At 34.1% G+C, this 27,162-nt stretch overlaps 1 protein-coding gene across 3 annotated transcripts in view; it reads left to right on the forward strand.

Annotated features, from left to right (window-relative positions):
* The window catches only part of LOC138709634 (palmitoyltransferase ZDHHC20-B), a 142,283-nt gene extending 115,428 nt beyond the window's left edge, over positions 1 to 26,855 (forward strand). For all 3 annotated transcript variants that reach the window (XM_069840541.1, XM_069840543.1, XM_069840542.1), the window contains one exon: positions 296 to 26,855. In XM_069840541.1, the coding sequence (XP_069696642.1) occupies positions 296 to 348 (53 nt within the window). In that variant the 3' untranslated portion in view covers positions 349 to 26,855. The remainder of the gene's footprint in view (positions 1 to 295) is intronic.
* The last annotated feature ends 307 nt before the right edge of the window (positions 26,856 to 27,162 follow it).

Genomic DNA, 27,162 nt, shown 5'->3' on the forward strand with positions numbered 1-27,162 from the left:
TTAGTGCTGCCAAATGTAGGAATGTAAATAAAATGACGTAGTTGTACAAACCGCATAATAATTGTTCTATTCAGTGTACTACTATATCTTTTCCAAGACCTCGCAAGCTTTAGAGCCACCTTTGTTCATGGAAGAGTAATTTATGAAGAATCAACATTTTTCTTTGTATGATATATGTACCTAAATGTTTCATCACGTGATTTCATTTTCTATATACACAAAATCATCAAATCATTGATAAAAACTTGAATTGTGGATATAAGTGTGAAGCAATGTTGAGTAACTATTGTTGCAGCACCGTTGACGGCTACACATGGAACCAGAGCACGGGACCCAGCTCCAGTTTAGTGGTGCAGATAGAGTGTCCGTAAAATGGCAAGTTACGTGGCAAAACATCGGTTTTTTTAATGTGTGTTGAAGGATGACGAGTGCTAATGCCTGCTTTTATTGTAGGCTGTATCATTAGTGTGTCATGATGAAGAGGAAAGCTTGTCTGTAATGAGACGTCATCCAAGAAATGGTGGTGCAGAATGTTTTGTAAAACTATATTATTATATTATACAGGAGTATATATGATGTAAAATGTAAAATAGTGTTGATCTTGTCATCCAGCCATTTTAAATAAGCTTTGAACATTGATATAATGTAAAATATTTTTAAAACACTTATTAGCTAGAGTTAATTTGATGAAAGATTCACTTTTACTCATTAACACCAGTCGGTAAAAGGGTGCCAACTCTAGCAGTTGTATAAATGCAGCAATCGATGAAGAATATGGTAACTACTGAAGACACCAACTTCATAGGTAGTTATACGCAGTATATAGCTAGAATGTGTGATTTCCATCCGTAACAATATATGTAGATTTGTCTTGATAGATTAATTTATTGATCGGAAACTTTTTTGTGTGCAAACTAAAAGTATAAATAATTCTTAATTTAGATTCACAGTTTCTTTATTTAAAAACCTAAGCATTCTTAAAAAAAAAAAAAAAGGCAATATTTAATATTATTGTAAATATGCATAAATTTTGGCATGCTCACGTTAATAATGTTCTTGCTCACAACCAACCAATCAGTAGTGATTACACAACTTATCAAAAGTAAAATCACACTTTTTTTTTTTTGGACAAATAATTTTCATACTACATGTATATTAATTACAGGAAATGTGGTATCTTTATTCTCACTTTAGTATACATGCAGTCAATCCCCGATTTAATGGACTACTGGAAGGAAAAATAGTCTGCAATTGTCAGTTGTCTAGAGTTACAAGAAGTCTAGATGTAAATAAATACAGAAATAATAAAAAAACAAGTAAATAATATTTAAATGTTAAAATTTACTCTGAGCTAGAGAAAGCGCAAAGAAAGCTTGCCCATTTGACTGATGCGCAGAGAACGATATTCGGTCCTCGTACCATCATGCTCGTTACAGGGCTGCTATGAATCACCTAATGCTGATTACAGGGCGCATTCGAAAGCGTGGTCTTGAGCTGTTCGTATCTTGGAGTGTTGCTGTGCAGAGCGGGTAGAAGCTAGCGTGTGCGTTACATTTTCCGCGTTTTATCCCTGATATCAGTAGTTTTATGTAGTTCAAAGTGTGTTTGTTAAATAACAGAGTTCTGTATAACATTCTATGTACTTAACAATGCCCCCCGTTTCGCTTTAAATTAGGAAGTGCTAATAAAAGGTTACACAGTCAAACTAGGAAATTATTTATAACGTTTATAAATTTATGAAAAACAAAACAGGCTCCGCTCGTAACATAAGGAGTATATACAGATTAAAATAAACCGACCAAATTACCCTAGTTATCGGAACATTTTAATAAAATCACATAGTATTAGTGTTTTATTACAACGTCAAATATCAATTATTACACAAATACATATTTCTTATAACATCTATGTCATTTCATTCAGTGATTTTATGTGTAAAAAAATTCGTGCTTCCGTATTTCCAACAATGTTATGTTATTAGTTACTCCGCAACAAGGTTTAGGTTACGTTACATGCGCTGTGATAAATCTCACTCGAAACATCAAGCCAGCAGACGATTGAGAACTGCCAATCGAATCGAAGCGAGGTTGAGTGCACCCGAACGTTTCCGAAAGTTCGCGCAGCTTTCCGTGGCAAGCTCTTCTTGCGTCACCTCTATAAGAACTACGAGGTTCCTCAGCTTTGCTTGATTGTGTTCTGAACAGGAGGACCAGATATTAAAATATTTGGCTACTTCCTGCTCTTATATTACTCCAAGATCACAATTTCTCGTAATGTTCTCAGAAAAGATAATCTTACAGTTTCACATTTGTTGATGTCAATGTTTAGAGTGTAAACACATTTTCCAACATGAGACATGTTAGGTTTCGTCATTGGTCTGTCTATCTGAATCTTCCTTTATGTCTTATGTGTGCATGCGCACTATTACACGAAATCCACATGAAACCTCACTCATTAAGGAACTGCTTTGAGCAGAAGGCATTGGAGATAGGTACATGTGGTTTGCAGCAATCTGTAGACAAATTGAAGAAATTTATCTTTGCTTGTTTCAGTTCTTTTGAATAATAGGTGTGCACTGTAGTCGAAAAAAATGCGACATATAATGACACGGATGGTGATCATGGGTTCCATCACCTCGTATGTAAAAATGAAAAACACCACCAGCCAGAAGAACAGTGCATCTGTGTTTTGTGTGGAATAAATGGGAACTCTACCGCATTTTAAACTGTAAAGAAAAGAAACAATCTCTGACTAGCTTACGCGGAAGTTAGTGACTTCTGTCAAACTCTGCACATTGTGCGCTCTTCTCTTTATTATTATTATTATTATTATTATTATTATTATTATTATTATTACTGTAGTCGAAAATAAGAAAAATCATGTCTTCTCTGGAGAACAAAATATGTTTCTGCCTGCAGCCATTGTTAATCACCAGCCAGGTTCAGACGAAAAATGGACATTGGCGAAATTATGGAGCAAACCAGAAAAGTTGATCAGACAAGTTCATTATGGCAGTTCACTTCACCAAAAGTATGAAAAAGTGCTTTGTCTGAAAATATACATTAACTGTATAATTGAGGTTATAGTCAAGAATATTGGTAACAGACTGTAGTCTTGTGGCTTAAAAGCCTGTGCTATTTGAACTTCATATACATATACAGTAAAACCCCGATAAGACGCTGTTCAAGGGACCAGGTGTAAACCGCGTATTAGGTGGGTATACTAATTTTGACTTATATACAGTATCTATTAGCATTTTTCTTTATTGAAATACATGATTCATGAAAGGTAATACAGTATTACTCCATTATGTAATTACTGTACTGTACGTCAAAGACATTTACAATATGTACTGTACTTAATTATTTCGGAAAAAGAAGTCATTTATAGTTGTTTGCCGTGTGCGTGTTCTCCAAGTCCTCATGTTTACCACACTTCAGTTTCCTGCGATTACATGCCCCCAATATTGCAGCTGTAGTGATTGAGTCGTGATTTTTTATTATCATTCTTAATATCGATGATGGGATTCCTAATACATCAGAGAGTTGTTTCTGAGTAAGAGGACTGTTCTCATCGTACTTTCGTAAGATTTCCAATTTTTCCGACACAGAAAGGGCTTTTCATTTAACACTCATTGTAATGATATTCACAGACACTTCAATGCACTAAAGGACAACAAACTGCCCAGCAAAAATTACCAGAATTTTATTACGGCCGAGTGAGGAATGCTGTTTGAGAGAGAGGGTTAGCAAGAGGGTGAGGTATTGTAACTGTATGTAGGCTTTAACCACGCAGATGAGTCGAATAAGAGAGCGTAACAAGAGGGTGGGGTATACTGAGGTATGAAGTATGAAGGTTTAAATGTGCAGGCAAAGGGTCGAATACCAATACTTTTTAGGTTAATGGCACCAGTGAGTTCAGTGACCAAGATATTTCATTGCTGTTACAGTACATTGCTGAAAATTACATCGAAAATATTCCACAAAAACAGCGTATTATGCGGGACTTGAGCACAACGAATGGGGTATTTTATAAAGGTGTTATATATGAAATGTGCAGGGACCGGACAAAAAAAAGCGTATTACATGGGATAGCGTAATAAGCGGGCGCGTCTTATCGAAGTTTTACTGTAATTTAATCAATTTACGTATGTAGCACTTGTGTACTGTCAAGCTAAGAGTTGAAGGAGGTATGAATGGAATGGAATTTTATCAAGAATCAGGAGTTTCAGTGTAAAAAAGTGTGAAGTGTTAGAGATTCAGCACTCTCTTGGCTATGATCTATTGATATGGGCAGAAGAATAAATATCGTTATTATTACTTATAATTGGTGGTGTCGAACAAAACCAGGACCAGGCAAGGGACCAGAGGCAGCACTGTTAATATTGTTACGAGAAGAAATGAAGGAAGGGTTCATTAATGATGGACGAATGCAAGCAAAATTTAAATGACTTGAAGCATACAGTAGTTGGGATAAAGCAAGAAATGGAAGAAGACGGAGAACATTAAAAACTTGCAGCAAGGAAACAATAGATTGCAAAAGAAGGTTAAAATCTTGAGGACTATCAGAGAAAGAAAAATATAATTATATTCGGCATTAAGGAAGACTAGAGCGAAAATGCATTAAGGCACTTAAGTGGCAAGAATTTGGGCTAAATCTGAAGAAGCCATTAGTTAGACTAGTCAAATTTAAAAGGCATAGTGAGGACCGATAAGCTAATACAATAACATTAGGAGTAATCAGGATCCGTCTGTGCTTATCTGTTTAACAAATATTGGTTGTTATAATATTTGTCACATTAGTTTATTCAGTTTTTAACGTTTTCGGCTTGAATAAGCCATCTTCAGAAAAGTTGTATGCCTAATTACATGAATGAAATTGGTACATGTGTATGTAGTACAAAATAGATGAATCAGTTGAAATTATAAGTCTCTATGGTGATAAATATTGAACATAAATTGATTAAAATATTAAAACAAGGGCTATATGAGCCATGGTCAAAGGTTATTAAAACACAAAAATATTAAAACATGTGCAATATTGTTACTATATGTTGGACCATCTGTGGTAGTGTCCAATGCTGACTAGAATGAAGGTGATTTAACTGTAAAGCGGAAAGAAAATATGTATCAAAATGTGATACCTATAACAAACATAATGAGGTTACATACAAGAACAAAGAAAAGTACATATATGGATCTTAATACTATTAAAGCTATAAAAAGCTTAATATAAGTTACATAAATCTGGTTACAAACATCGCGATGCGAAATATGTACGCGAGCACACAAGACAGTTGTACTGAATATGATTGAAATTCTGATATGGTTTGGTAGAAACAGAGTTTATTAAATGAAATTATATAGTTAATGTAATTAGCTTAGGTTATGAAAAATGGAGCCAAACAAAATCCAACTTACTATCGTATGTACTATGATGGCATCTCTGTAGTCACAGGTAGTGGGTAGACAACTGTTTAATGCGCTGCGTTTACAAGTTATTAGGAGACCTAGGTAACAGCTGACGGTGGAAGGGAAATAAACTAATGTGACAAGTATTATAACAACCAATATTTGTTAAACAGATAAGCACAGACGGATCCTGATTACTCCTAATGTTATAGTCAAATTTAGGAAGAGGAATACAAAAGAATTCATCTTGAACAGCGAAAGATCTCAGAGGAAGAAAGATAAAAGTCAGTCTGGACTACAGCAACAAGAGGAGGATGTTAATACTATTTCTAAAAGAAGTGTGAGTGAAAGGGCAGTTCTCTGTTTTAGTGAAGGACAAACACGCTAAATCAGAAAATGTTTGATCCAGGTTATTGCAAATGAACTTAACATGACATGAATACCAGATTAGAGAATTTCCAAGTAGTTGGAAGATTATTGTGTCCAATAATAGAGGGAGTCCCAGGAAACTGGACAGGAAAAGCATGTGGAAGGCAAGAATCAGCAAAAGTAGGAAAGCTGGCGGCGACCAAGGACAGTAACGTATTGAATCAAATAAATGACTGCGTAGGAATGCAAGACACAGCAAAAAACAAACAGCTGGTGACAACCGTGGACAGAAATGTAGGAAGTATGTTGGCAGAGATGTGGAAAGAAGATTTAAGTAAACTAAAAAGCGCATTGGAGAGTGTCATTATTAATTTAAGTAATATATTAATTATGAGCGTGGTGCCGACCACACCACCTCATTCTAGTGCCGAGGTCATGGAAAGCATGGGGCTCTACCTCCATGCCCCCCAAGTGCCTTCATGGCATGTTACGGGGATACCTTTAATATATTAATTATGGTATAAACATAGGCGCTGACTTTAGGGGGACAAGGCAATTTCTGTCCCCACAACTCATAAAGCCAGGGCGCCCCTGCCCCAGTAAAGTCAATAGTAATTCGAAGAGATATTCCTCACGTAAAAAGAGTAATTGTTTGAAAGAGAAACTATGTAGGTCTAAAGAGATAGAACCTCCAGAAAGGAATAGCTGCCCTATAACAGGGGGTACCGTTTGGTTTATTTGTTTATGTACAAAAAGCAATATTTCTATATAGTTAAGTTTTTCTTTTTCTTTTCTTTTTAACCATCCATTTAACTGAATTATATATTCATTTATAAAACTGTATAAATGGTGAAGGATGGGTGGAGCAGAGAAAAATTCTCTCTGGCACCGGGTCTCGAACCCAGGTTTTCAGCTCTCTGTGCTGATGCTTTATCCACTAAGCCACACTGGATTCCAGTGCATTTGTTGGAGCTTTCGGTTGATATACACAGTACTTCTTCATAGATTCCAAAGTTTTAAAATTTCTTTAGGACATCAGCCAAAAATGGTTATTGCAAGACCATAGAAAAGGTCAGCTGTTGCAAAGACCTTGTTACAATGCCCTTCCTTTCCTTTCCTCCTATATTGGAGATGTGTGAATCCCCACACATGGTGCATGATGTGACTCCACTTCTTTGTCTACACTCCAGATTTTTTTCAGTTCAGTTCAAATCTGTCAATTATTGTGATTGAAAAATAATGGTGATAAGTATTAACCAGCAATAAGGAATTAACAGTGTATTTGGCTGTATTTTTGCCTAATATCAATGAACAAATTATTATTAACCTTCAAAATTTGTTTGTAAATAATTGAATTTGCAACATTTAATTTTAGTGATAATTTCTTGTAATGATCATCGAAGGTGTGTGCTTGTAAAGTGATTAAGGGGAGAGGATGGTATTTTTTAAAACTTTTTTCCTATTTGGTGTAAAATATTAATTTTTTGTATGTAGAGAGCTCATAGCTATGGCAACTCAACCAAAAATAAACATTTTGAAAAAAAATTATTTGGGGTCCCAGATTTGAAAAAAAATATACCCAATGCAGGATTTTACTAAAACCGATATATCTAAACCATTTTTAAAGGTAGATTCATCCAGTTTTTTGCAATGTACTTGCAAAAGCATGTTCTACAAACTGTCTATAACAGAATTTTGATATTAGTCCCTACGTTTGTAAAATAAACAATTAAAATTTAATAACACTTTTCTGAATTCCTTTCTTGCAAACAAACGGACGTAGTTTTAAAATGAAATCATAACAAACTTCTGTTACAGAGAAAAGTTTCCTAATAGTCTAAAGAATGTGTGTTCTAAATTTCATGCATGTATCTTTAATAGTTAAGAAATTATATCCATTTTTGTCTGGCAATGTAGCAAAAAAATTAAGTTACCATAAGCTGATAAAAGGGTGCGAGTGATTTAAAAATTCATAGTGGAGGAAGTTTAAAAATGACGTCTGAACATCTGATAAGGGCACAAATACCCGCAAAATATTATGCTATGCATTCCACACATATCACAGAGTATTTTAAAGATATTTTTTTTTAATTTACTCATTTTTCACCAAAAAATACCATCCTCTCCCCTTAACGATTGTGATGTCACTATTGAAAGTGGATAAATTCTCAATAAAGAAAACTGTCCAAAATGAAGCAGCAGTGAAGGGGAACACAATGATAATTTGGGTTGTAGTAATGGCAGTAAAATTAGTAGCTCATGTTCTTCACTGCTGCAAGGATCAACAAAGCAGTGAAAGGGAAAAGATAGTGCATAAGGGCTGTAGTTTTCAAATATCTTGGGTTAAGCAATTTCCGTGGGTATTGTATGAAAAATCAGACAGTGTTATTTTCTGTAAAATATGTAGGGAAATTTTTGAGAAACAGCAATTAATGTTTCCTTTAGTGCAGAGTCCTGCATCTCCCTCCCGGGGGCACCAAATACAGAAATGTCAAGAGCTACCATGACTTATAGGAAGATTGAAGACAGTGAATGTATCACATAACACATAATTCTGTTTAATCCAATTGGATTATTTGATCCTCTTTGATGTAAGTGAAGCTCTATTAGTTGATTTTAATGATTTCTTTGATATGTTTTCCTGACTTGCACTACTGTTTCTCCTGAATTTGGCTGCAGTGACACGTCTTGTAATTACAAACTTATCTTTCCTATCATATATATTATTATAATGTACCGAAGTACATATGATATTTCCATGCAGATATTCTGCATCATCATACGATGAAAGTGTAATGGAACGGAGAAAAATTCTCTCCGGCACCGGGATTTGAACCCGGGTTTTCAGCTGTACGTGCTGACACTTTATCCACTAACGCTACTTTATCCCGGCGCCGGAGAGAATTTTTCTCCGTTCCATTACTCTTTCATCGTATGATGACGCAGAATATCTGCATGGAAGTATCATATGTACTTCGGTACATTGTAATAATATATATGATAGCCTATGCGTAAATCACTTTGTGATTTAAGACGGCGCTTATTCCATCGGATCCCGGCCAACTAGTCACTCATTACGAGTGCACCTCAGCACATGTGTGGACTTCGGTCCTAGGTTCATAGATATCTATGACGTAGTGCAGAGGGCGGCCACTAGAGGGAACCAAGAGTTGGAACTTAAAACTGAGACGATTCTTCTGACGCCGGGGTGGAATCCGGTGTGGCTTAATGGATAAAGCGTCAGCACGTAGACCTGAAAACCCGGGTTCAAATCCTGGCGCTGGAGAGAATTTTTCTCCGTTCCATTACTCTTTCATCGTATTATCTTTCCTAGCAGGTTCTTTGCAAAGACTTATCAGTCCTTTCTTTGGTCCATATTTAGCGATTTCATTTCACGAAACTACACAATACATTGTAGTCTCGTGGAGATGCCATTTTTCATATTGTACTGTAATGCCGCATCTATTATCCAAAAGAACTCAAAGGAAAAATCAAACTTTTTCCAGTTTGTCTATTTTATTGTTTTTTTTTTATTTTATTGGGTTATTTTTACGATGCTGTATCAACATCTAGGTTATTTAGCGTCTGAATGAAATGAAGGTGATAATGCCGGTGAAATGAGTTCGGGGTCCAGCACCGAAAGTTACCCAGCATTTGCTCATATTGAGTTGAGGGAAAACCCCGGAAAAAACCTCAACCAGGTAACTTGCCCCGACCGGGATTCGAACCCGGGCCACTTGGTTTCGCGGCCAGAGGCGCTGACCATTACTCCACAGGTGTGGACCAGTTTGTCTATAAAATGTCGGAAACTGCATAGTTTTCACTCAGATTGGTTTCTTAATGAGGTTTCTTGTGAACGTTTCAGTATTTCATCATTTAAGAATACCTGGCAAACTGTTTTATTTCACTTCTGCACACTCGTGTTTAATGAGCAAAGGGCAAGACTTAAAGGAAGAGAAAGAGGAAGATAGTTGCTGAGCAGGAAGAAATTCTATGGCTTATACTAATGATAACAAGCACTTGTCACCTGAAATCCGTTAAATCGGGGGTCGAATGTATAAAGTATTCGAGCAAAACAAACTGTTCTGCATGAGTGCGTTTTGAAGTTGGTTCATCTTTTGAAAATATAAAAATGATAGCTCAGGACTTTTAAGAGTTATATAGTGATTTTACATACCATTGCAACATCTATGTTTTATATTTTAGTTTGCGTGTTATATTTTGTATAATGTAGATCTTTTAATGCTAACAGTGTTTGAACAGTGTATTCCAAGATGTTGTAAAAGAAAATAGTAGCTGCATAAGCATTTAAATGACAACCTAAATGACATATAAAAAAATATTTCAGACGACAATGAAAGCACTACCTAAAATTGTTAAAAATGGTATACTTGTATATGTATCCACTAGTACATCACATCTTGAAGAGGACTATTTTCAAAGTATTTGAAACTGTGCAGTCTTGGCAGTTTCAGTGCAGTGTTCGTAATATTCCAAAAAATAAAAAGAAAGTACAGTAAGTAACGAAAATTATTCACTGTCTCATTTGACCAATATTCTTTGCCACTTCATCCCATAACATTGTCTTCCTTCTCCTATTTGGAATATGCATTTCTTTTAAGGACAGTGCATCTGGCATTAAGTTTTAATGTTATTGTATTCGCATAAAATCAATGTGACTGACTTTTTTGACAACAAATTCTCCTCTTTTGCATATAAATCAGACTGCAAAATACATGGACAGCTCCTAATGTTATCATTAGCACATAGAGAATTAAATTTTATGAATTATTGAGAAATCACTTTCAAAATATAATACTCAGAAATCTGATAAATTACATTACTGAATAAACGCTACCTGTAAATCTTCAGTAAGAGTACTGAGTTCAAGTTGGTAATATGTTACCCCAAGATGTCAAGTATCACAGTTCTTCAGTAGCTGGCCACGTTTTTACTCATGTTCACAAGGGAGGGAGACAAACAGCATCTTTTACATATCTCCAGAATGTGAAATAAGGAGATGTATTGTCGGACCATCGGATCTGTGCCCCTTCGGCGCTGTCGTCGTCCTTGGAAAAGTTAACGCCTGTACTCACTCCATTCCACCCGCTTTCCTCCCACCACATTAAACAGCAGGCCACGAACCTTTCTGAATAGGGATGTTGCCAAACTTCTATCAAACAGTGTCATAAATAACTGGTCCTCCATGCTACAATATTATTTCTTTCAATCAAAACACAGCTTGTATTTCTACATTTTTTAAACCTAAATCCAATGTCTCGAATCACTTTCCGTAGTTTTTCTCTCCAACCTTGGAAATTATTACTTTTCAGTAATTTATTCAATGTTGAAACTTCTTTCTGAATGGCATAAAATTCTTGTATCTTTCTTCTTAAAATACATCGGTTCATATCATCTACAATAATTAAAAGTTCCCTTGGTCTGTTCTTTTCTGGTGATTCTAGCTTTTCATCTCCTGCACAGACTCCCTCTCTCCTGATTTTCTTTATTAGGAGTTCTGACCTGTCTATATAAATTACATAAAATGTTGTATTATTAGTATTAGTTAAGTAAATAATTTTAATACATAATCAATTAAAATAAAATAAGCCTCACCTGTGATATCAGTTGCTCTTTTCGTTGTCTGATTTATGGGAAACAGATATTGACCTGTTTGTTTCTCTTCATCGCAAAATGCTGTTACGTACTTAATAATATTTCTTTCGCCACTCCGTGCTACAGTATTCATGTTGAGTTGACAACACTGGACTGCAAGTGCAAATATTGTAAACTGTCCCACAAGAAGGCCAAAATTGTGAGTAGTGGGGGACAGAAAGGGAGAGAGATAGGAATGCAGGTAGAGAAATGAATTACCGAGGCTGAGAAGGAATTAGAATTCAGTTCGCATATCTTACAGGGACACAGATCCGATGGTCCGACTATAGTAGGCCGAGATACGAGATCTCATCATCCAATCCAGCTACATGTGAGCATCATCCAAGAACCTGTGAATGTGTGATGATGCTCATTCTAATTGTACTCGGAAGTTGTTTTCAGAAAATCTTGAATCATTTGAAACATTAACCATGGTTATAATTAGGTGGCTGATTTCTGTGATCTAAAATATAGTAAAATTAATTGAGAGAGAAAAAAAATTAAACTTAATCATTTGCTTTTAATAGAGCATGGAATACATTCAGATACTTTCCGTAACATTGTCATATGAATGAAAATGCCACAATAAACCAACAGGCTACGGCTCATTGGTGAACATACAGTATAGCAAATAGAGCTCTGCATTCCAATGAAACCAACCGATTGCGGGTCATGACAGTACGGGCGGTTGGTCAGCAGGCTAGCTGCTGCATATGCTGACTCTGCATGAAAGCAAAACACACAATCGAAGCAAATATATTCTAGGCTGAAGACTGTCTTCGATTGATGTGTTTACAGTATGCGCTATGGAAGTATTAAACTGCCTGATGTCCTGTGAATCTAGTAGGTATGCACGCTATCAGATTCAATAAAATGTGTGAATAATAATTACAGACCGGATTTTTATGTAATATCAAGATGTGAAATATGTACATATTTATGTAAGAAAAATAAGCAGAATATGTACCAAAATATGTAAAATCATGAAAATATTTAATATCAATATATCCCAGGTATAGGATAGGTAAGACTCTCCAGTTGTGATTTCATAGAGCACCCGACTTTTTTACCGCACACTTGACACATTACTATTTTTCCATCTGTAGTGAAAGCTTCATCCATCACAATCCATGATTTAATTTTTGTCGTCAGAGTTGAAGATACAGGGGTCATTTTAGTTAGTTAAAAGCAGTAGATAAACTCACTTGTACTTTATACTGTAAGTTCTAAAACTAGAGAACTGAGTGAAATGAATGACACAACAGTACTGCAAGCACTGTAAAGTGAACAGGTAGATTTGGTTTATTTTCATTAAATACTGTAATTGAAATAGATTATGTCTGCTTTTGAAGAAAGTTGGGACACTTCACAAAATTTGTTTTTTTTTTTATACAATTACGTATTTACTAAGCTACATTAAACATTTTCGTAATTGGTATAATGACTTTGACAAGAAGGATGTTGACTAACATTATTGGTAATATAAAGCATTTTCTTTTAAGGAATTACAGTATCTTATTGAAAAATTATGTTTCCTTAATAAATACTTGCTCATATACATCCTGCTTTTCGTGTTATCAGAAATAAAAACAAAATGGTACCTGTAACCTTCTTAGGCAGGCCGTTTTGAGTATCAGGGATTAAAAGGTGATGTAATTACAGAGCAACAACCTCGAGTGCTCGTGACTGACCAAGTAAACGCTTCAACTGATTGGTTATAAATTCTCGACTGTGTGCACTCGAGTGAATCATTACCCGCAACTCAGGACTGACTGGTGAACCTTGGTCGGTCGTTTTCATGAGAATGCAGAGTTCTAACAGCAAATAAAAAAACCCAGAAGACCTGTCATTGCCCACTTACAGATATTGTGTATGCTCAGTGCTTTCAAAAACAGAACATATCGATCATCTAGTTCAAAAGTGCGACAACTCAAAAAAAAAAAAAAAACAAGTTTTGAGATATCTTCAGTTGAAAGTTTCAAATAAATCACTTAGATAGGAACAGAGTTCTGGTTCGTAACCACGACAATTAGAAATGAGTTAGTTAGTATTCAGGAAGAGTATATCACAATCTTCCAGTTCATTATTAATAGATTTCGAAATGTACTAATAATGAATTAGTGAAGTCCATAGTTATAATTATTTCTAAGCAGTTTATTTCGTTTTTTTTTTTTTTTTCTTTTTTTGGTTGTAAATATGACTTAATGGAATCTCAATACTGAATCGGAAAGAGCTCCGAAAGTGGCTTTCAGTAGTATAAATAACTAAAAAATGACAATTTTTTAATTGTCGCACTTTTGAACTGGACGATCGATATACTCATTACTGAACATGTATATTTGGCTGTCGATAGGCTCAATTTTTCCCATGCTACAAATGGGAGTGCTTATTAAAAATGTGTATGAAATGTAAAAATTGAACTGTTCCTTAGTCAAACGTAATTTATTTCAGTAATGTTCTTACTTGATTCTTCCTAAAATGGTTGTGTCACATTGTTCTTGCCTTTTCTTGTGAATGAATACCACCTAGTTTTGTTCATTGTACAAATTTAAAATGACAGTGTTTTAGCATCAGAAGAGCTACAAAATTAGGATAGTTCTCCTCGTGTTCATTTATTGTTTTTCACTTCAATGACGACCGTAACTTTCATTACCTCACTGTCTGTGGTCTGTACTGGTAATGTACAAAGGAAATATAAGGGAATGCTACTAACCACCATGCTTAAATATATCAGAATATGGATGATGATGATGATAATGATAATCAGGGCTAGGATTTTGATGACCTACAAATCATGAAAAAAATGTCTTAAAAACAATGCATTTATTACCCAAAAATCTAAAAAAAAATGCCCTTAAAAATGCCCTAAAAATTGGTCTTACATAATTGGCTTAGTAGGAAAAGAGGTTTTGTACTACTTAATATTTAGACTAGTAATTAAATTAAATTCTAGTACCAACATTTAAGTTTATTTAATTTTACATATTTTTTTCAAAGTAGTACATTTTAATAAATTATTTTACCTGATGTAGTTTCCATGTAGTCCACCACAAGGCCACTCTTATCCGGAACTAGCAGGCATAGAGGAGTTTATATTGAAGGGGTGGTTGGACTGATCCATTACATGGGGTATACTACGTTAAAATGGCAATAATTGTGTAGAAAAACGATTAAAATATTATACAAAATAATGGGTATTAATGGACAAAATATGTAGAGAAAATATCAAAGGAAATAAACATTATTTTACATTAATAATGGGGATTTATGGTCAAAATTAAATGAAAATGGCTAAAAAATGACCGAATAAAACAAAAAATGCTCTTATGAGTTGAAACAGGCAAAATATGCAAAAAAATGCCTTAACAAATATGTCTTAAACACTTAGTTTATCACATAACATATAAATACTAAAGCAGCTATGTTTCTGGCTTACTGGAAAAATATGCAATTTCATCAAAATCCTAGCCTTAATGATAATGATCAGTGCTTTTTTTCTGACGGTATACAACAGTATGCAGTACCGTTACCTTTCTCCTTTCACCATTTTTAAAATTAATATTTCTGTCATATAATGGCAAAATGAATGGTACAGTTGGCAGTGGACATACCAAGCTATGAAGAAGGAGGTGCCCCTAACAATACATCCAGAACTCAGGTGCTATTATAAATCTGTAAAATTGTAAATTTTGGTCCTCGTCCAATGTGTAGATAAATGCAGATAAAGAATATAGATGCTCCATTTGCATGTAAAGTTCGTAATAGTCAACCATAATTTACATGAGTACCAAAGCCCTTTTCCATAGAAAAAACGCACTGATTTTGATGACTACTACTATTACTACTTACTGCTACTACTTTTGTTTTTATTAAAGATATGTATCCAGTTCAAAGGCTGTGTATGCCGTTGCTAAGTAACCAAGCCTCCTTGTAAGTTACACTCTTTTGTTTTATCATTATATTTGCAAGTTATCTGATTTAGAATATTATTGTGGTGATTAAATCTTACATCAAAGCATCCTGTAACTTTGAAACCATGATAAGATTGAGCTCCTTTTTAATTATGTAATTACTACCTACCTCATCTCACTTTTTCATCAGTGAATGCCTGACCTCCCTGTGTGTTCCAATGACTAAGCAATGACTGATGAATTTAAGAACCACTTATGAAAAGTTATAACAATTAGGCTACTCTTCTGATAATGTTCAGAACGATTAGAACAACCAAAAAACACTACAGATCGTCATAATTATTGCAACAGTGAATACAAAGGGCAATAAGCGAGCAGGCTGCGAAACTTCACGAGAGAATTGCCAGAGATCTTTTCTTTCCGCTTTTTGTGAGAGAATTAATCTCGTCAATTAGACAGACATGAAATTTAACCAAGCAGGGCCTTTAATATAACTCTTGTTTCTGTGTGCAGTTTTTCCCTTTTAATTAAATTAAATTAGGAAACATTGTCTTCACTTTCAGGAGCCATTTCTAATTTCAAAGAAGAATTTAACTGTTTGAAAAGAACATAGTTTGTTATTATTGTCGGACCATCGGATCTGTGCCCCTTCAGCGCTGTCGTCGTTCTTGAAAAAGTTAACGCTGTACTCACTCCATTCCACCCGCTTTCCTCCCACCACGTCAAACAGCAGACCACGAACCTTGCCGAATAGGGATGTTGCCAAACTTCCGTCAAACGTTGTCATAAATAACTGGTCCTCCATGCTACAATATCATTTCTTTCAATCAAAATACATCTTGTATTTCTACAATTTTTAAACCTAAATCGCATGTCTCAAATCACTTTCCGTAGCGTTTCTCTCCAACCTTGGAAATTATTGCTTCTCTTGCACCTTCAGTAATTTCAGTAATTTCTTCAATGTCGGAACTTCTTTCTGCAAGGTATTAAATTATTGTATCTTTTTTCTTAAAATATACATCGGTTCATATGATCTACAAGAATTAAAGGGTCCCTTGGTTTGTTCTTCCCTGGTGATTCTAGCTTTTCATCTCCTGCACAGACTCCCTCTCTCCTGATTTTCCTTATTAGGCGCTATGACTTGCCTATATAAATTACATAACATATTGTATTAGTATTAGTTAAGTAAGTAATTTTAATACGTAATCAATTGAAATAAAATAAGCCTCACCAGTGATCGCAGCTGCTTTTATCGTTGCCTTATTGATAGGAAAGAGATGACCTGTTTGTTTCTCTTCATCGCAAAATGCTATTACTTGCTTAATAATATTTTTTTCACCACTCCGTCACAGTCTAATACATATTAGACTGTGACTCCGTGCTGTAGTGTTCATGTTGAGTTGACAACACTGGACTGCAAGTGCAAATAAACTGTCCCGCAAGAAGGCTCAAAACTGTGAGTAGTGGGGGAGAGAAAGGGAGAGAGATAGGAATGCAGGGAGAGAAATGAATTACCGACACTGAGAAGGAATTAGGGTTCAGTTCACATATCTTACGGGGGCACAGATATGATGGTCCGACAGTAATAAGGTTTGAATACATTATTTATTAAACATGATTTATGCCCTCACTGCTCGTTAGATTTATGTCATCTGTAATTAATTCTTTAGTAAATCGAATATATTTCTGGCTTCTCTTAAGAACTTTAAACTTAATCCGTTATTACTGTATATTTGTTTCATGCTTACATTGAGTTATCAATGTTAAATGTTATTAAATAATTTCATGAGACTGCTTTGTCGAGTAAATACTAATATACGGTATGTGAACGCTTTCAGTGAGACAGATTAAACATTCCATACAAATGAAACTGGAAGTAAGAAGACACCTTTTGAATAAGAATTTTCTAATTTTAGGTTAGCTTTTTTTTATATATGCAGATAGTATTAAATTTGTTTTCCTAATGAATATTATTTCATAATGAATAATCGCTAATATTTTGTTATTCTTTCACATACATTCCCTATCTCAATATTTTTTTTTGTAAACTCTTGGTTGTTACTCAACTTCCACATTACAATAATAAAATAACTTTTTATCAACACAAAACCTTAGTACTTAAAATACAAATAACATTACCGGTAATGTTGTGTGTGCGTGCATGCTCGAAACGGACCTAATATTTCAACTCTACTGCAACTAGGGTTGCCAGGTTTTTAAACTGAAAATACGGGAGATTTTGGAAATAATAATATGAGCATATTATACAGTAGCGTGCAAATTAATCCGAACAACGTAATTACTTACGCAAAAACACTCAAACGGGATAAAAAAAAGGATCTAAGACATACCTCAGTAATCTATGTGGCCTCCCTTGTTCCTAATAACAGCTCTGAGACGATTTGGCATGGATTCCACTGATTTCCCACAAATATTCTTAATTTCTTCATCGCGAAACCATACACCAATGAGGGCAGAAATCATCTTCTCCTTTGTAGAACAATCCATTTTTTGCATTCTTCTTTTGCAAATTGACCACAAGTTCTCAATGGGGTTGATGTCGGGTGAGTTGTCTGGCCAGGGGAGTACCTGAATATTCTTCTTGTTGAAGAATTCTGTAGTTTTTCGAGACGTATGGCATGGTGCCAGGTCTTGTTGGAACACACCTCTGCCATCCGGAAATGATTTTTGCAGCTGGGGTACGATTCTGGTTACCAATAAGTGAATATATTTGTCAGAATACATCATTCCCTTGATAGGTATTAATGCTCCAGGCCCTTCATGTGTAAAACAACCCCAAAACATTACTTTGGGGGGGGGTATTTGGGTGCTTGTTGTAGATGAGCTGCTGTTACTTTTTCGGATCCTTTCCGTACTTAAGAAACACGGTGGCCGTGGACCTCGAAATGAGATTCATCGAAAAAAAGTACATTCTTCCAGTCATTCACTGTCCAGTGTTGATGTAATTTTGCCCACATTACGCGTTTTTTGCACATAACAGGGGTTAGCAGTTGCTTCTTAATAGGCTTACGAGCCCTTCGTCCAGCTTCCAAAGCCTACGCCGCACTGTTGTGACGTGAATATTCGCCTCAGTGGTAGCCATTAACTCGCGGGTTAAGTCGACAGCAGTTAGTCTAGGATTTAATTTACTTTTCCTGACAATTAAACGATCATCTGCAGGTGCAGTCTTCCTTTTCCGACCACAATTTCCTTTTTTCTGGGGTGTGATGGATCCAGTCTCCCCGTATCGTTTTATGATCGAATTAACAGTACCCAAACCGATGTGACATTCTGCAGCAATTTGCCTCTGTGTCATAGAAGAATGCTCTGCTAATGTTATAATTTTAGACCGTTTTCGTGGAGTTGTATCCATTTGTGAAGACGACAGAATGTACAGAGGATTGCAGTACGTATTAAGTCTTCAACACAACTGAAATGCTTATAAGTACAAAACGACAGGCAAAAGTCACATATTATAAAAAAAATAATGACACCTTCAACAATGGAATTACACGTACTACAGATGTCAATTAAAGCGGTATGAGCAGCTGTGAGGCCAACAATGACAGAAAATGTAAAAATATGTCGTGTTCGGATTAATTTGCACGCTACTGTATATTATACAGTATAACTGTAGACAAAAGTAATTTAAAATGAATCTCATAGCATGACTTGCTTTATATTAATTCAGAAACTTTTACAGCTGTAATTTCCCTCAACAAAACAGGTTCAAAATTAATGAGAATTTGTCATTGTAGATTACACTTAAAATATGAAGAGTTCGCGGGGAAAAACGTTGAATGTCACATTTCTGTTAAGGATTAGATAATGATCTAATTGAGTCTGTAACTGCAAGATGTAGTGCTGTTTCTATAGAAAATAAAGGAAAGGATTACTGTATTCGTGGTGATAATTCTCCTTTTTACCATTTTTCATAAGAACAACATTAAATTTCGTAGCGATCCATTGAATTATATAATGACATCAACCTTAACAAAACTGTGACATTCACCGTTTTTCCCGCGAACTCTTCACATGTAATTAGAATAACTTTCATAGCATCATAGCACTATTCACTTTTACCATTTAAATAAATAATTACGGGAGAAAATATTATGAAATACTTGAGACAGGAGACTGGCGAAAATGTGAGTAAAATACAGGAGAACCCGTAAAATACAGGAGACCTGGCAACACTAACTGCAACAGAGAAAACAGAAATAATAATACGAACGTCTTAATGCCATGGAGTAAGTTTCCTTATTGTGTAGTGTGCAATTATTGTATTTCTCTCTTCCTTTGAACATAGTCACTCTCAGAGATTGGCTTACAATAAACATCAAAGAAATTTATTTGCTGCATAGTTGTGATTAGAAACAAAAAATGAAGCTTTTATAAATAAATTAAATGTTCGTTTTGTTACCAGTGTGAATTTTAGTTAAATAATGTAGGAAGCCGTGAGATTTTGTGATATAAGGAAGGGGAATGCGTGGTTGTGAAGTTTGGGGACCACTGTACTGTAGAATGTCAATATTATAATCTGTAATGGCAAACCATTCCTAACAATTACCAATGTATGATTTTCGTCTGCCCTTATGAATACAATATCTGTTACATTTTCCAGAGTCCTCGTAAGCAAGTTTCTTTCCATGACTGATATAAAATAATGAATTTACTACTGATAGACACCATGGTGTTAAGTTATAGATTTTTATTTACATTGTGATAAGCTGTTTTATGAATTCAATAATTGGAATATTCATCACATGGCGAATACAAAATAGAATATTACACACAAGACTTTTTTAACTGATTTAATAAATTATGTCTTGTCTGTTGCATACATTCCATTTTTCTTGTTTTCTCAGTAAAAGTTTTGGCAATAACACCACCTATCAAATATTGTAAATGTAGTTTCTACAGAGACCACTCAAAGAGGAGTTATTATATTGTTTCTGGATAATTGTCATTCCTCTTCAGAATGTGTGGGATAAAAAAAAGGAGAAAAACAATTCGTATGTGAATGAGTAAGGGTGTAGTGGAGGGAAGTGTTTTTTCACAGAGTATTTATTTTATTTATGTCATGTTATATGATTTTATAAGTTTCTTTATGAACACTCAGTGATGGAAAGTCATAGAATGTGAAGTGTTGAAACTGGACTGCATGTTATGCAAATTAGTATTATTATCATTTGATTTATTTCTTTCATGTTCTGTTCTTAGAAGTATAAAAGAATACAGTTAATTTGCCTGAAATGTAAGAAAAGTACCTAATTAAGTTAGAAATGATATGATGCAGTTATGTTGTTTCAGTAAAACAGAACCCTTTTGGAGAACATCATCATTAGAAACCATCACCTATTCTTGACATTTTAAGATCTTACAGTCGACATAAATTTTATTATATTTTGTTAATAATTATGGATTATTTTAATTTAAAAATTTCCAGTGACATTTTATGCAATGTATGATTTCATGGTATATTTGATTCATGTCTTGTGACATTTATAATTGAAGGGTTGGCGGGAAGAACAATGGGGGTCCAAATAACAAACTTTAGAGAAAAATTAATTTTAAACTCTAAAAAACACTGCTTTAATTCGTATGCATAATGTCATTAAATGACATTTTACTTTTAATTTTTTTATTGCACTTGGAGATTTTGTAATAACCATGTAAGCTTCTATTAGTTCTCAACATAATCCAATAGATGGCACCTGTAACTAAACAATTTCATGTTATGGACTGTTATCATTCTTCCCGCCAACCCTTCAATTGTGTAATGTACTTTAATCACCTATAGACTTGCATTTATAGATCACATAAGGTTCCATTATTTTTTGTGGCACAGTTCATGAAACATTGTTCATGTGTAACAAGATCCTTGTGTTATTGTAGTGAGATCACCAGGAGAATGGCTGTGTTCAGCCGGGACAGCGCTGAAATAGTGACAGAACTGAACGCCTTGCTGGCTGACAGCGCTGAAATAGCTGCCGCCATTTTTCGTAGCAAAATTTTTTTCGCTGCAAGCCTGCTGCTAACCAGCGAAAGTGGAAGGGGTAGGCAACAACCAATGGTATCATATTTCCGAAGTAGACGGAACAATAGCATCGTGTTTCTTTGTAAACACAGTGGACATTTTGCAGTGGTCGTTCAGCAACTCACAGCTGCTGTAACTCAGCAAAAATGAATAGCTGAATTAGCGCTGTCCCCGCTGAACGCAGCCAGTGTCATTGACAGTTTCCAGTGTTGCCAACCTAACAACAGCCAGCACATGTGGCTCGAAAATTATGTGCCAAAGATGTTCTTTTAAAAGCTAGGCTAAACTGTATATGAATATTATGCCTAAAATTAAAATACTTAGGAGACAAAGACAACAGGACGTCACAGGTCCAAGTTCTGGAATTTTCTCTTTCCCACGTTTACAGGGGATGTCGAAGCCATTCTTTTTATGCAGTAAGTGTAATCTGGTTTGTGAAAGGAGTCTTGGATAGATTGAGATTGAACATGATGTGTATAAAATTGTATAAATCAAGTAACAAAAAAAAAAAAAAAAATTACAATACAGTAGAACTTGGTTATAGCGACCTCGCCTATAATGTCAAATATTCTGTGGTCCCAACTAATTCCCCATAAAACATATGCTTTTCTATCTTGCTTAATACGACAAATGTATATGTGTCTACCTCACATATAACGTCATTTTCAACCTCAATTTGGAATAAGATTTTCTAAGAACCAAAGTATTTTATGAAATATTGTGTTGAAATCTGGCCCTGACAAATTCTTTACTGTACCCTTCTGTCATAGACATCTGGAATGCAGGCAGATTCCCCACCCCATTGTAACCTGCCCGAATTCATGCGGTATTAGATCAGTTTCAACAGGAAGTTTTCACTAAGTGCACGCATTTTAATGCGGTATGGCCACTAAAAGAAGTGAGTGACGCTTTAGAAGTCATTAGAATTATGAACATATTCTATGAAGCAAGGAAGGGAGCAGTGAAATTGCAACTGAAATTATGAACATAGAACGTAATTTAGAAAGTGTGTATTGGGCAAGTAAGAAACAACAGAGTAAAATGATTACTTGACTCCTAAGTAAAGTAGTTTGGTGAGTACTGAACAAATTGTTTTAATACAGAATACTATTTATAATTGTAGGCCTACGTGTATTTATTATCTTCATGATAGGCTTAAAAGTCAATACGTAAATCTAAAATAAGTCGAATTATTAAGTTTGTTATTATTCATTTTCTGCCTAACTACATTGATAATAAGAATCTCGGTTACTACGACACTCTTTCATAACAACATAATTTTTAAGGTCCCTTGGATGTCGTTATAACCAAGTTCTACTGTAAAAAAATTGATCAAATACAAACCTGTTGATGTTCGTTATGAATTGTATTAAAATGACCGAGAAAAATGTAAAATTCCTGAATTTTATATAATTTCATTTCAGAGAGATGGCTGCTAACAAAACAAGTTCTTCTTCTTTTTCTTCTTCTTCAGCCTCTCATGTATTAGACCACTAGCCTGTTATGGTCTAATTACCTACACAATACCAATCGAAAGTGTCAGAAATGGGAATTTACAGATCTTATATGTAATTGAAATATTTAAGTTTTTATTGCTATATTTAGTATTAACCATGGTTATGGATTGGATAAATTACATTAATGTGAACGAAATTTCAGAAAGCAGGTTGCTAGTCTCGTACTTGAACTTCTTGGCACATTATACATATTCCAGGGTACTGACTTCGAGCTACAGAAGAACAGTATAACGTCTTTGGTTCTTGCAAACAAAATTGTTATATGAAACACAATTTTTTTCAGAAACCAGAACACATTTTTATGACTGCATCACATCATTGTCCTCTTATTTGTTTGATACTTAAGTTTCACATCTCAAAATATTTGATGAACTAAATTTTCGAATAAGTATCAGAGATTGGAATACAAAGATAAATTGTTTGTGAGTTGTGTTCGTTATCCATTTTAATTTTATGTGGTATAGAACATGTTTGTACTTGATTTTGGAGTTATGTTATCTGTGGAAATATCGTCTTCTTTTGTCTTGGCTTGGGTGCTTAAAAACATTTCATAGAAAGATTCTTAAGGTTTCAACATTCTATCATAGGAGAACAAAAAGAAGTCAATTATATTGTCTGAACTGTCTTCGACTAAACTTCTATAACCCTAACTGTAACCAGCATAGGGTTACAAAAATGGTAAATTCTTACAAAATAAATTACAGTGGATTGTGCACTGAGATCTCATCGTACTTAAAATTGCGTATAGAAGTTAAAAGATTTGTATGATCTTTGAATGATTAATGCGCTTAACAATTCAAATTTTTGTTAGTGTCTTCTATAGTAATCATTGGAATGATTTTGTATGCATCTTAGGTACATATTGTATTCGCATTTTATTTTTGCTGTTTATTTAGCTTCTGGAATCATTTAATTTTTCTATTGAATTTTAAATATTTCTGATGTTTCATTTAACACAGTATTGTATTTTTATAATGAATATACACAGTGTTGTCATGGTAGTTATCTTCTTGACCATGTACATTAAATTTAAAGATCTGTGACTTTAAAAATAACTGCAAAAGAAATTTGTATGCAACCTTTATACACAGTAACAGTATGGAGATCGTTCATATGTACTCAGTGTACCCCCAAACGCAGATTATTTTCAATTCTTTGGTGTTGAAGATGTGGTTTAAGATCTATGTATTAGATTTGTGGGAAGTGGTGGATTGTATGCAACAATATACATATGCAGTCATGACTCTGATTTCCTTTTCATACTCTGCGCAAAATATTTTAAAATTGCATTGCACAACATTGGTGGACATGATGGAGATCCAAAGCAAGGTTATTACAGTGAAGAGAGAGATTCTAGGTTTTCATTCATTTTACGGTATTGAAATCCCATTATTACTTTTTAATACGACATTAAAGTATAATAAAATTGTTTATGCTCGACCATGCCGAAATGTAGTAATTATACACCTGGTAGCAGTCCTTTAATGCATGTCATTAAAGTACACCTATTCATTAAAGTTCAGGTTTTCGATTATTCTCGGATATGCAATCGAAAGACGAGGGAAACGTCACGGAGGCTGGAAATCCAATACTGTCGCAGAAGGTTATGTTGCGTTAATTGTAAATAATATTGAAATAAATTCAATTTGTCATCTCGTTTTTCAATTCTAAATCAATTTCAAGGTTATATCAAGATTAATTTTTATCTTACTCTCTAGATTATATCAAGGTTGTCGACATTCGTTTCCTGGAAAAAATCAATACTTTCGCGTCTGCGCACATCTCACAATTTATGAGGTAGGCTATTGCACTCACATAACAATAACATGAATACTTATGAATAATTTCAAGTTATAAATATGGTCGAGCATAAAAAATCGTATGAAACTTGCCTATAATGATAATTAAGACGCTCGTATGAAAATTATGAAACTTGCTTGCGCTCGTTTCATAAACATCCTCGCGTCTTAATTACTACCATTATAGGCTCGTTGCATAATGTACTATTATTGTTTATACATCTTAAAGTTATAAAATTGACAACAATAAATCATTAATATTACTATTACAGAATTTGAAATTGAGAGATTATTATAAAACAGTACCGGTACTTTTTATTTTTACAAAAATAAAACTTTATTATGCTCCATATAAAATATAGCGTTTTTCAAATAATCATCATAGTTATAGTATAAATGTTTACATTTTATTACACAAAAGAAACTCATTTGTTATTCAATTTCTTTGTTTCACCATGAAATTTTTTTTTGAGAAGTTATTTTATAACAAAAATGTGTTGTGATGTTGAGTCATGACGTCAAGATATGATGCAAGAAGTTGCTACCTACCATCCAGGATATACTGATATGACAAATTTGTAGTGTCAATTTTTATATATTTTTTAATAACTGTTTTTCACATTTTTTGTTTCAGTATTTATTACTTTTAATAAAAGTTTAATTTAAAATACGAATTCAAGTGGTGATTTGGTATTTTTTTAGATTGTTGCACCAAATTGTCATACATTTTATAATACATATATGTGTATTTTAAACTGGTATTACAAATTTATTGACATTAAGCTTTGGTCTGAAGACTAATTGGCTGTGAATATCATCTTTAAGAAACCAACAGCAAAGACTTGAAATTCAGAAGTGTGTATGCCCTTCATTATTTTCCATTGTCACTTGTGAACATTTCTAAAACACGTCTTGTAATTTACAATATAACAAGTACCATAATAAGTAAAATTATATTTTTATTTTCAATCAGTAATCTGTGTTCATGTCATGTAATTGTTCAAGGTCTTTGAAGTCAAAATATTACGGTTTGAACAATATATTTAAAATTGATAAATTAAAAAAAATGAATTCTTTTGGTTTCAAATAAATAATCATACTGCAGAGAGATCTGTTTATAATCTGAGAATGGCTGTAGCACACATCGAGGCAATAGGTTATCAACTCCTCCCTCATAAGGTCACTCATCCTCAGAGCAAACAGTGCATGGCCACACAGAAGTGTCTACTGTCTAATGCAGTAGTACCGAAATGTGTCAAAAAAGTGCATTTCTATGTTTTGTCGCAAGTATCCAGAATTTCTCACTCTCAAATTAAAATGAATCTCTCTGCAGTGCTGAAATTCTGTAATAGAGTGATCTGTAAACCGTAAGAGATGAAACAGCTTTCTCTGATAACAAATTTATGTCTGTATGTATTACAATATATCAGCTAAAAAATCAAGTAAAAATCATTGATGTTGAATAGAAAATATGTTATGGGCAGAGTCTCGATGACTTTAATGTGTGCCTACCCATATATGATGTGTGCATTTTAGATCTTATGCCTGTGCATTTGAATCACAATGAAAAAGGTCATTTACGATGACAATAATTTATGAGGCCAATTTAATAATTAATTTACTCTTCTACTTAAAAATATATGTATTGTTTGTTGCAAAATTGTCTTCTCCCGTATTATTATTATTATTATTATTATTATTATTATTATTATTATTATTATTATTATTATTATTATTATTATTATTCTTTTTCTGGTATGTGCGTAACTGGATTCAGTTTGCTGCCTATCTTTGTGTGGATAGCTAGCTCTTTTCTCTTTTTCTTGTGACATAATATTCAAAATTATGAAATAGGCAATATGCCATAATATGGCTGCATAGAATGGAGCACTGAAAATTTTGATGATAAACCTTTTACAAGAGATGAAATGTTGTTTTATCAATAATGAAAAATGGTAAATCATCAGAACTATAGTCTCCATGACGGCACTGAACACACATTCAATTTACTGGATATAACGGTAATGAATTGATCATGCTTTAAAAATTGTGGTTTCGAATTTAATTGTGATGCTTTGTTATATGTGATTTGTTAGTTTATATTACATAACATTTGTAAACTTGTAAGGATGAAATAAACATTTCTGTTATTATTTATTGTCTCTTCATTAATCATTCATCATCATCACCGTCGTCGTCGTCCACTGCAAATCCAGCATTTTCCAATCTTCTCTTTTTTCGTTTTCCTCTTGATCGTAATGTCTATCATCCGGTATCTTCTTCTGCTCCGAACTTTTCTCCCGTTCACCATTCCTTCCAGTGCATCTTTCAGCAGGCAGTTTATTCTTAGCCAGTGGTCCAGCCAATTTCGTTTTCTCTTTCTGATCAGTTTCAGCATTATTCTTTCTTCACCCACTCTTTCTAGCAAAGCTTTATTTCTTAAGCCTGGTTCAGACGGTG

The sequence above is a fragment of the Periplaneta americana genome, chromosome 11 (genome assembly GCF_040183065.1).
Source record: "Periplaneta americana isolate PAMFEO1 chromosome 11, P.americana_PAMFEO1_priV1, whole genome shotgun sequence".
NCBI lineage: Eukaryota > Metazoa > Arthropoda > Insecta > Blattodea > Blattidae > Periplaneta > Periplaneta americana.